The 11,387-nt window shown below is 45.3% G+C and overlaps 1 protein-coding gene across 1 annotated transcript in view; it reads left to right on the forward strand.

Annotated features, from left to right (window-relative positions):
• The window catches only part of LOC103365591 (leucine-rich repeat neuronal protein 1), a 20,517-nt gene extending 11,749 nt beyond the window's left edge, over positions 1 to 8,768 (forward strand). Inside the window, exons 3-12 of the mRNA XM_008293065.1 lie at positions 77 to 178; positions 267 to 451; positions 1,274 to 1,516; positions 1,643 to 1,765; positions 1,913 to 2,035; positions 3,251 to 3,665; positions 5,132 to 5,261; positions 5,340 to 5,509; positions 6,118 to 6,276; positions 7,921 to 8,768. Coding sequence (XP_008291287.1) covers positions 77 to 178; positions 267 to 451; positions 1,274 to 1,516; positions 1,643 to 1,765; positions 1,913 to 2,035; positions 3,251 to 3,665; positions 5,132 to 5,261; positions 5,340 to 5,509; positions 6,118 to 6,276; positions 7,921 to 8,445 — 2,175 coding nt within the window. The 3' untranslated portion in view covers positions 8,446 to 8,768. The remainder of the gene's footprint in view (positions 1 to 76; positions 179 to 266; positions 452 to 1,273; positions 1,517 to 1,642; positions 1,766 to 1,912; positions 2,036 to 3,250; positions 3,666 to 5,131; positions 5,262 to 5,339; positions 5,510 to 6,117; positions 6,277 to 7,920) is intronic.
• Positions 8,769 to 11,387: the final 2,619 nt, after the last annotated feature.

Genomic DNA, 11,387 nt, shown 5'->3' on the forward strand with positions numbered 1-11,387 from the left:
GATTTCTGGTCCCTTTGCCTGAAACGTTGTAAACATGTAAACTGGCTGTAAACGTGTTTGTTGTCGCGTGTTTCAGTTGCTGCTGCTGCAGAGCAACAACATCTCCTCCATCACCACTGAACTGCAGAGTCTGACCAACCTGACGGAGCTCGACCTGTCGCAGAACCACTTCACACAGGTAACTCACCTGTTCTGCTGCACACCGACGCTCCCAGAGCACTGTGTCTGTTCTGGTTCTACTGGTTTCTCTCTGCGTCTCGGTCCAGGTGAGCTCCATGGGTCTGTCCTCTCTGGGCCGCCTGGTCACTCTGTACCTGGAGGAGAACCACATCGAGGAGCTGGAGGACTTCAGCCTGAGGAACCTGTCCAGCCTAGAAGAGCTCTACATCAACCACAACCGCATCTCCTCCATCGGACCCAAAGCCTTCGCTGGCCTCACCAACCTGCTGCGGTAACCACCACAGCTTCTTGTTCTTGTCCTCCTAAAAGACCACCAGAAACACCCAAAGGACCATCAGAGCCACCTTATAGCTCTTAAAACTTCCAGTAAATGTTCCATTAAGTTTCCTGAAGCACCATTTAGCCCGTCTCCATGACAGCTCAATCCTCACCTGGACCTGAAGGAGTTTTAGAACCTTTAACAGATCAATAACTCACCTAAGTGAGCCCTAGAACCCTAAAAACATTAAACTCAACAACTATGGTATCACTTCAGAAAAAGGACGATCAGAACCATCTAAAGGACGTCTAGAACCATTTAAAGTACAAAGTGGACCGCCAAAACTCCCAAAGAGACTTAGAACCCCATCACTGACCACATAAACAATCTATGGAACTTATGAAACCACCTCAGTGGCACGAAAACCACCTTAAGGATCACTAGGTCCTCTCAGGGACTACCAGAACTAGAACCTTTTAAGCACAAATGGATCTACTTAAATAGAACCCAATCAGGGACCACAAAAATCCCAAAGGAATCACTTGAGCCTCCATTGAAGGACCACAAGAACCATGTAAGGGATCTGTTCAACACTCTGAAAGGATCCCTAGACCCTGCTCAGAAAACTACATTCTCTCAGTGTCCATCAAAACTTCCTAAAGGACTTCTAGGACCTTTAACAGCTCAATTCTAACCACCTAGACCCTAAAAACACCTACCACCTTCAGATCCACCTCTTCATCAAGCACAAGCACCACCCACCAGACAACTAGAACCACAGAGTTACCTTCATTTCTGCCTCAACTACTCTCTGCCCTGTGTTTGGTCTCGCAGGCTCCACCTCAACTCCAACCGTCTGGTGGCCATCGACAGTCGCTGGTTCGAGTCCCTGCCGTCCCTGGAGATCCTGATGATCGGTGAGAACCCCATCCTGGGTCTGGAGGAGAAGAACTTCCTGCCCTTATCCCGCCTCCACAGCTTGGTCCTGGCTGGGATGGGTCTGGCCTCCGTCCCGTCCGCCGCCTTCCTGGGCCTCGACTACCTGGAGAGTCTTTCCTTCTATGACAACCGGCTCAGGTGCGTCAATTTTCACTTTAATTTGGAACAAAGGGGCATTTTTGAGGCAGAAATTCAAAGAGCAAAGCACCGAGTCTGTAACATTCTGGCACCGCTGACGTGGATGAACTGTTGTCCTCCCTGCAGATCCGTTCCTCGGGACGCTCTGAGCGTGCTCCCAAACCTGAAGTTCCTGGATTTGAACAGGAATCCGATCAGCCGAATCCAGCAGGGAGATTTCCAGAACCTTCAGCACCTGGAGGAGCTCAGGTCAGTCTGATTTATATTTGGTATCTCTGACATGGAGTCTGATACAACTGTTGTTCCAGTTCCTGTCTTCCCCTGTAGAGGGCAGTGTTTCTGCCACCTTGTTGTACTACATGCAGTGTGTTCAGGTTGTGTTGTGTTTGGCTGCAGTCTGAACAACATGGAAGAGCTGCTGATGGTGGAGCGAGCAGCTTTCCAGAACCTTCCAGAAATCGCCAAACTGGAGCTCTGCAACAACCCTCGACTGTCGTACATCGACCCGCAGGCCTTCAGGTGACTGTCGCCCACTTGATTCCTACACTCTTGTTTTTGAAAATTATTATTCTAGAATAAAAGACATTTTTAAAACCTTTTCGTTGTAGATGCCGATTTTTAGACACAAAATGACCAAAACATGACGCGAATCGACAAACAACTGGGAAAAATGTGAAAAGACTAAAATGAGACAATAAAATGAGACAGACAACAGGGTCTGATGAAGCAGGATCTGAGGTCAGCGAGGTAGCTTCAGGGTAAATCCTGGGTTTTAGGTCCTACGACGTTGGTTCTCTTCTTACCGGGTCCATCACCATGGTAACCTACGCTGAACGGCTAACCTGCTCCGCAGCAGGTTCTGCTGGAGGTTGAGACCACTGGTATAAAACACCTCCACTGGAAACCAGTTCTCTGCCGTAAACCTTCAGAAGGAGCAGAAAACGAAGCAGCTCTCACCAACGTGGCTTCATCAGCATCTACAGCGCTGCTGCTTTCTGCTCCTCTGATGTTTTTATATTCTTCATATCTGGTCCAGAGGATGTTCTGCTCCTCGGCGGTAAAGTGAGCCGCTCTGCAGCCAGACTGGTCCGTAGTCCTGATTGGTCAGAGGCCAATGACTCCGCCCATTTTATGTGCACGCGCTCATACTCAGATCAGACAAACCTGGGTTGACTTACCGAGTTGATGACCACCGTCGTAGGACCGGTTACCTGAGTGGGCTGTTAGGGTTAGTCAAGCCGGATCTCTGAACCACATCCTGGTCTGTTGGTCTGGCTTCGTAGTCCAGGCTCCTGGAGTTAGAGGCAAAATGACAAAAGCAATAAATCAACCAACTACAAAAACACAAACTGACATGAAAATGTGATGTGACCATAAAGAGAAACAAACAACTGCTATAACTATCCAATGACAAGACGATGTGACTACATGACAATAAACTGACCCAAAACCAGCTGGAAAAAAAAAGACTGAAATAAGACGTGAAACAATGAACGAAGAGAGAAAAGATCCCCAACACAGAGGGAACCAACTCCAAAGACACAATGTGACTGTAAAGAGACATGAAATGGACCAAAGCACAAAGTGAATGATGACTAAACGCATAAACGGGTTAAACAGCAGCGTCTGTGTTAAAGTCCAGTGTTTGGTCGACCCGTCGCTCCACCCCGTCCTCCTAAAGTCTTTTGTCAGTAAATTGTCCACAGATGGTGACGTTGCGTGTCCTCCCCACAGCGACCTGTCCTCCCTCAGGACCCTCCTCCTGCACAACAACCAGCTGAGCCTCCTGTCCGGGGACCTGCTGTCGTCCCTGTCCTCCCTGGAGGAGGTGTCTCTGCACTCCAACCCGCTGCGCTGCGACTGCCTCTCCTCCTGGGGGCCTCACCTGGGCAACCAGTCGCACCTGAAGCTGCTGGAGGCCTCCGTCACCCTCTGCTCCTCCCCGCCGCACCTGATTGGACGGGAGCTGCAGGAGGTGGTGGCGGTCGCCTGGGGAGGGGGCGGGGCCAACAGCTGCCTGCCCCACATCTCCCCCCACGCCTTCCCCCCCGCCATGAACGTCAGCGCCGGGCAGCCAATCACGCTGGAGTGCTGGGCAGACGCCGACCCTGCCCCCCAGTTCTATTGGGTGACGCCGAATGGAGACAAGGTGGGCGGGGCCCTGTGTGTGTGTGTGTGTGTGTGTGTGTGTGTGTGTGTGTGTGTGTGTGTGTGTGTGTGTGTGTGTGATACACTTTCATACCCAGGGACACACAACAACTGTAATCAGACACAAAATGACCAAAACAGGACATGAAAAACCACAACGAGGCACACAACGCCTGTACAGAAACACACAGGAAGTGTAAACATCCTACGCACGACTGCAAACAGACACGGATCGACTAAAACAAGATGCAAAATGGCCACAAAGAGACAGAAACTAAATGAAGTAGATACAAAACAACAGTAAACAAACTCAACACAGCAGTAAACAAACACAAAACAACAGTAAACAGACACAAAACAACAATAAATAAACACAAAACAACCACAAAGAAAAACAAAATGAAGAAACAAACCCGTGAAAGTCACGATGAAGGAGTCCAAACACTCCGTTTGTCAACCCGTCCATCCACCCTGTCCTCCTCCCCACGCCTTCACCGCGGCAACATAACCTGATGCTCGCTGTGACCACTGGGTGGCGCTGTCCCTGAAACCTTTGCTGCCTCTCACTGTCAGAACGCAGAATATAACCTCTACATTTTTTATGATCATATTATTTTTATAAGTCGACAGCTGGAGCCTAAAAATAACGAAGATATAAAAATGAAAATGCTGCAGAACTCAGACTGAAACATGTTCTCATGAAAACCTGGAACTTCTCAACCTTTAATCAAAGAGGAGAGAATGGATTGTCCATTGGATGACATTTGGTTAAAACTCTTGGATTTAATTTTACACCATGTGTCGTCATTTTTATTAACACATGCTGAGTTTCTTCCACTAGAAAGCTAATCTAAAGTAAAATCGAGTTAAATAAATAAAAATAACCTGAATAAAAGTAAATAAAATAAAGTGAAATAAATATGAAAATAAAACATGTTTAAGAATTAAACAAATTTAAATCCAGATTTTTTTAAATTATATAAAATACATTTTTTAAATTAATAAAACTAATATAAATCTGCTTTAAAAAAAATCAATTAAATAATTAAATGAATAAGTCAAAAATGGAAACAAAATATACACAAAAAAATAGAATGAACACAAGCCTTAAAAACAGGAAAAATATTTTCTTTAAAAATATGTATTGATTAAAATAAATAGTATATCAAAATAAAAATAATTTTAAAATAAAACCCAAAAAAAAAAACTAACCTTAATAAATATAAAAAATAAAGAAAACCAATTAAAAGTAAACTAAAACATGAAATCAAACTAAATTAAATAAATACTAAAAATATTTTAATAATCAAATAAATGAATCCAATAAAACAACATCAAATATGAAAAACAAGATAAATATATGTGAATATAATTATGTACCTGTAGAATATTCTAACCAGGGATGAATAAAGCACACCTTTAAAGATGCATCAAAGATTGTAATTGTAAATCTTCCTACCTGCTCAGGTGAGCTCCGAGGCGATGGCTGCACCAATCATATCAGAGGAGGGGCGTGGCCTGAGCCGCAGGAAGAAGAAGCACCGAGTGTCCGAACCTGGAGCTCTGGTGATCGAACACGCCGAGCCGTCGGACGCAGGTCAGTCTGGGTCACATCGCTAAAAACCTGAAACTCCACGTTGGCTCTGTCATCATGACGCCTGTTCGCCTCCCTCAGGTGTGTACACCTGCGTGGCCTGGAACATCGAAGGAGCCGACACCAAGAGCATCTCCGTGTCCGTGGACTCTGAGGGGGGCGGCTGGAGGGGCGACGAGCCCAGCAGAGACCTGACCTGGCTGGGCAACTCGTCCAGCAGCGCCACAGCCTCCCTGGTGGTTCTCGCCAAGGTGGGTCTGGCCTCACGTTAGTTATTACAACACACGGTTATTTCCATCTGCGATGTGCTACAAGAATAATAATAATAATACTAGTAATAATAATAATAATAATAATAATAATAATAATAATAATAATCATCATCATCATCATCATCATCATCATCATCATCATCATCATCATCATCATCAGATGGTCAAACCACCAGGATGACTGTAGAATTTATATTTATTTTAATATTTGCATTTTTGTGTTTTTGTTGGGTTAATTAAAAGACACCTAATTATTATTATTATTTTTTTTATTGTTGTTATAATTATTTACATAGAAATTTAATGTTGTTATTATTTAAATAGTGTTGTCTTGTTTTATTTAGTTTATATTATTATTGTAATTTTTGGTTGTTCTCGGGGGATCACTTTGAAAGGAACCAAATGTTCTGAAATATTTCTGGTATATTAAATGTCAGAATATTACTCTGATATTAAAAATCCTGTCTGATGTAAAATGTATAAAATATTGATGTAACATTAAATATTAAAACACTACTGTGACGTTAAATCTATCAGCATTTGTCTCATCTAGTCCACCTGTGTTCTGCTTCCTGTCACCTGTGCAGGTGGTTCACGCCCAGTCGGTGGTTCTGGAGTGGAAGTTGTATCCCAGCAGAGGAGCTTCGTCTGCGGGTCAGAACCAGCAGGACGTCCCCCTCCCGCTGCCCCGGTGGACCAGCGCCACGGTCCACATCGACAACCCTCAGATCAGCTACACAGCCAAGGTTCGTACGCTGCTGCACCGTGTCACCTCCGGGTCCCACCGGGTCTGACTCGACTCGACTCAGTGTGGCCCGATAGAGGTGCAGCTGTCACGAGTCAATCAAGTCGAGTCCAGTTAACAAGTACGAGTCAAATGCAGCCAAGTCAAGTTAATTAAGGTGAAATCAGGTCAGTTTGGGTCATGTAAAGTCGACTCGCAGCGAATCGGGTGGTTCAGTAGAATCAAGTCAAGTCCGATCAGTTCGAGTCGATGAGGCAGCGTCTAGTGCAGTCGAATCAATTCAAGACAAGTCGCATCGAATTAGGTAGAACTAGTCAAGTCAGTTAAACTGAGTCAGATCGAGTCGAGTTCGGCCAAGTCAAGTTAATTCAGTCAAGTTGGGTCGAGTCGTGTCAAGTCAGGTGAAAAATAGCAGAGAAGAGTCGGGTCAAGTCAAGCTGAGGTAAGTTAAGGCGAGTGGAATTAAGTCGAGTTAAATCAGGTTAGATCAAGTCAAGTCACACAGGCTGAGGAAAGTGGCTCCAAGTCAGTTTATGTCAAGTCCAGTCAAGTCAGATAGAATCTCTCTGACTCAGGCTGACCCGAGTCAGTTTACATGAGGGTTAGTCCAATGCATCGAGTCACACTGATAAAAAGCAAGTCAGGTCAAGTTGTGTCACATCAAGTCCATTCGAGTCACATTAAGTGGAGGTCAGCCAAGTCAAGTCAGTGAGGCTGAGGCGAGTGTGTCTTTGTCTGAGTGAAGCTGGCTCACATAGAATCTAGTCAAGTTAGTCTCACCTGAGTCAGGTCAAGTTGAGTCAAATTAGGTCAAGTTAACGAGCTTGAGGCAAACGTGTCCAAGTCAACTTAAGGCCAATCAGGTTGAGTTGAGTCATACTGTGTCAGGTGGAAATAGCCAAGTACGTCGAGTCAGATGATATCAAGTTAGGTCGACTTGAGGCAAGTGGAATAAAATCAAGTCACATCAAGTCAGATCAAGTCAAGTTAGTGAGGCTGAGGCAAGTGGATCTGAGTCAATTTTAGTGAAATCAGGTCACATAGAATCTCACTGAGTTAGGCTGACCCGAGTCAGGTTCCAATAGGTAGAGTGAGGTCAAGTCAAGTGGATCAAGTCACACTGAGTCAGATCAAATCAAGTCAATTTGAGTCGAGATGAGGCATGTGGATTTAAGTCAAGTCGGTTCAGATCAAGTTTATTAAAGCTGAATCAAGTCGAGTCAAGTCAATGAGGCTGAGACAAGGTGATCCAAGTCAGTTTAAATAGTCAACTATTGCAGGAATGAATTCAGATTAAATCAAGTCACATCAAGTGATTGAGGCTGAGGCAAGTAGACCCAAGTCTGTTTAAGTCAAGTCAAGTCGGGTCAGACAGAATCCTGCTTAGATCTGAGACAAGTCAGGCTGAACAAACTGGAGTTAAGTCGATGAGTTTCAGGCAAATTAATCCAAGTCAGTTCGAGTGAGATCAGTTTGGATCAAGTAGAGGTGAGTGGAACCGAGTCCGGTGGAATTTTTTAAACTAAATCGAGTCAGGTCGGGTCCAGTTTAAATGAACTGGGTTCTCTTCCAAGTGTTCCGGTTCTGCTGTGGTCACTGCGGCGAGTCGACCTGCTCAGGTGTTCCATCCTTCTCTTGTCTGCAGGTTCCTGTCGATGTTCAGGAGTACAACCTGACTCACCTGCTTCCCGCCACACAGTACCACGTCTGCCTCACCGTCTCCTCCTCCCCCTCTTCCCCTTCTGGCTCCGCCCCCTCACCCATGCCCCCCTCCTCCTCCCCCCTCCCCCTGGCGCCCGTCCACACTTCCTGTCTGAACGTCACCACCAAGGACTCGGGCTTCTTGGTGGAGCTGGTGGCGTCGCGGCGCAGCAGCGTGGCGCTGGCGGCCGTCATGGGCTCCATGTTCGCCCTGTCCATCATGGCGCTGCTGGTCGTCTACATGGGCCGCCGAGTGCAGCAGCACAAGTCCTGCGGACACTCGCTGAAGAAGTACATGCAGCACGCCACGTCCATCCCGCTGAACGAGCTGTACCCGCCGCTCATCACGCTGTGGGAGAGCGAGGCCGAGAAGGACAAGGACAACCAGGAGGACGAGCAGGAGGGCGGCGACAGAGGGGCGGAGCCTGGAGGGAGCCAGATCGACACCACCAAGACCTACATGTGGTAGCCGAGGGTCATGTGACTCAGCCTGGCAGACGAGCCGAGGGGTGGAAACATCCCAACATGGCCTCTGAGAGGAAGGAGGGGACGGATCGACTGAAGGACCAATCAGCTGCTTCCTTCTTGTTTCAGCCCGTTAATTACAAACATCTGATCGATCTCCAGCAGTCAAACTCTGCTGCTGCCGTCGAAGTCCGTCTGTTCAGACAGTTATTCTCGTGTAATTTTAGAGTTTCACTTTTGGATTTATTTACCTTTATTTCAAAACCCCAGAAACACGAAACAACCGTAAACTAAATGTGTCTCGACTCTTTGACATACACTCGTTTTTCTACAACGAGTGAGTTTGTCCGTCTTTGATTAAATATAAACTTAAATTTTACAGCTAGTGTCGACTCAAGTCAAACTTTCCTTAATTAAGGAAAGCTTAACGTTCAGAGTTGAAGCTGAACCATCAATGATTTTTGGAGGCCACTGTGATCATGCAGGACGTCGTCTGTTTCTCTGTCATTGCATTTTGCTTTTATCCAACCATACATTGAAGGTTTTCAGTGTTTCCTCTCAACGACGGAACACCTGCTGCTCTCAGATTACAATCCGGACTTCAGACGGATTTACAAGCAAACAGGATTTTATCTGTTTCTGGGCTGAAACTTGAAAAAGCAGCTTTAAGGTTCTGCTCTTTGTTTGTTCCTTTAGTTTCCGTCTGAGCAGCTTCTTCTGTCCAAACGGACGTCTGGAGGCGCTGACGGAAGGTTTGTTGTTCATCAGCTGCTTTAACGGGACGATTCTTCCTCCAGAGGCCGGACAGAGCCGTGAGTCCAGATGTTTCCAGATGTTTCCACCTCTGTCTCCTGTCTGCACACTGACGGTAGCCGGACTGTTCAACAAACCGATTATTGTAATTTAGTTCATGTGATGAACACGAATGCAGCACCGACACTCAGCACAGGAGCCACGTGGAGGACCGACTGTCAGCGGAGGTCAAAGGTCCCGAATTCATGAGTCCAGTTCACCAGAACCGCTCAGAGATCCGCAGAGACGTGAGGATTAAAGCGTCCTGGTGGAACTCGTCGTGATTCTGTTGAACTGAAGTCATTTCATCCATCACCGTGAGTCTCGTGTTATTTCTTTTGCAGGATTCGATTCCTTCGTCCTGCAGCTGTTCAGTTCATTTTTGCGTCCCGGGTTTTAGTCTCAGAACTTTCTGGGGAATTATTTACTCAATTTACGAAGCGCCACAGTTCAGAGCGTGCGGGAGGAGCTCGGGGTGGATGGAGGGCGGCAACAACAACAGCTGCATCACAAACGGTTGTGGTTTCAGATCGATGCGATCGAACACGCTGCGTCTCACGAGTGGACTTCTGCGTCATCGTTTATTCCGGTAACGGATTCTTCTCGACGGCTTCAATTTCTTTCTACTTTAACTCCCCAGTAATCAGAGATGGTTGATCTACTGTCCAGTACGACAGATTCTGGATCAATAAGATGATCAGAAACAACAGAGTCCAGGTTTTTATCTTGAACAGTTCCTCAGATGTCGTTGATCAAACAGACTCAAATTTCAACGTGAGAAAATAAAACCTGCTGAAAGATGATCAGCGGAGAAATAATTTAAAAAAATCTCAAAAGTATCTGACACCATTTTAAATATCTGTAGTTTATCGTAAAGTGAATCAGAGACGGTTGTAAAACTGTGATGATGGGAGATGAACGACTTTCATTCTGCAAACAGAAGCTGTTGGAGGAAACAGGAAATGTTTAAACAGGATCAGCAATAAGTCTGAACTCAACAAACGCCAATAAACAGAAGCTAAAGCTGCCTTTCTGGGGTTTTTGCAGCGCTTTGTTCTCGCCGTCCTCCAGCCTGCAGACTCTTCGGGACCTTTAACCTCCTCAGACTTCACCGCATCACTCCTGCGTTTTCCTCCACGCTGAGGAACTGTGTGGACGCTAACGGTGAACGCCACGTTGAGCTTTTCTCTGACTCGTTTCTATCGGTGCTGCTGCTGCTGCTGCTGCACGTCTTTGCACTTCACTGTTAGGACTGTTTGTATGAAAGCAGACAACCTGCAAACTGCCGGAGCTGAAATCTGAACACAAACGCTGATTAAACCCCCAAAGAACTCTGTGAGGCGAAATGAAAACAGTTCCACAGCTGGGCAGAAATCCCACTGTCATCATTTAAGGACCAAGTCAACGGCGCCAACATAAAATTACATGAACATCTGCAAAAAATAAAAAGTTGGTTTAAAAAATTCCCAAAATGAGAAGGATGACCAACTAAACATGGAACATGGAGGAACGTTTAAATAGATGTTTGTTTTTGTGGTCAAAGAAAATCATCCTCAGTGTGCTTCAGTGTTTTCTCATAAACCTGAAACACTAAATTGTAATTTATAATACAGAGACGTCATCACTGATCATTCAGAAGTGAAACTTTTAAACATGTAAGTCATAAATGTTCAGGGTAAAAGTTGCTTCAATTTTCCTGAAAACCGGTCAAATAATTGATGGTTTCTGCTGCGAGGATGTTTCAGATGAGATTGTTTTATTGCCACATTTTTGTGGTCAGAATTTAGAATATGAAATTGGAGCTTAAAGAATTTAAATTGGTGTTATTCTAGTTACTCAAACAAACAGGATGAATTCAAATCCCAGAGTTCTGGTTTGAAATTCCAGGATATTTAATCTGAATTTTATTCTGGTAACTGAATTTGACCAACTTCAATATTTCTGGTCAACATTTTTAAAATGTACATTTTTGATTCTGAATGATTAATTAGGATTTCTTTCCAAAGCATCATGACTGTATGTATGACAGATCATGCCGAGAACAGCGTCCTGTTTGAGAATTTCAGCGCCGTTATTTTTCTACGTTTCCGATTCGATGCTTCGGTTTTTGGGTTTCTTCGCTCCACAGTTTGCAGGTTCGGTTTTCCCGCTCTT

The sequence above is a fragment of the Stegastes partitus genome, unplaced genomic scaffold (genome assembly GCF_000690725.1).
Source record: "Stegastes partitus isolate 25-593 unplaced genomic scaffold, Stegastes_partitus-1.0.2 Scaffold855, whole genome shotgun sequence".
Lineage (NCBI taxonomy): Eukaryota > Metazoa > Chordata > Actinopteri > Pomacentridae > Stegastes > Stegastes partitus.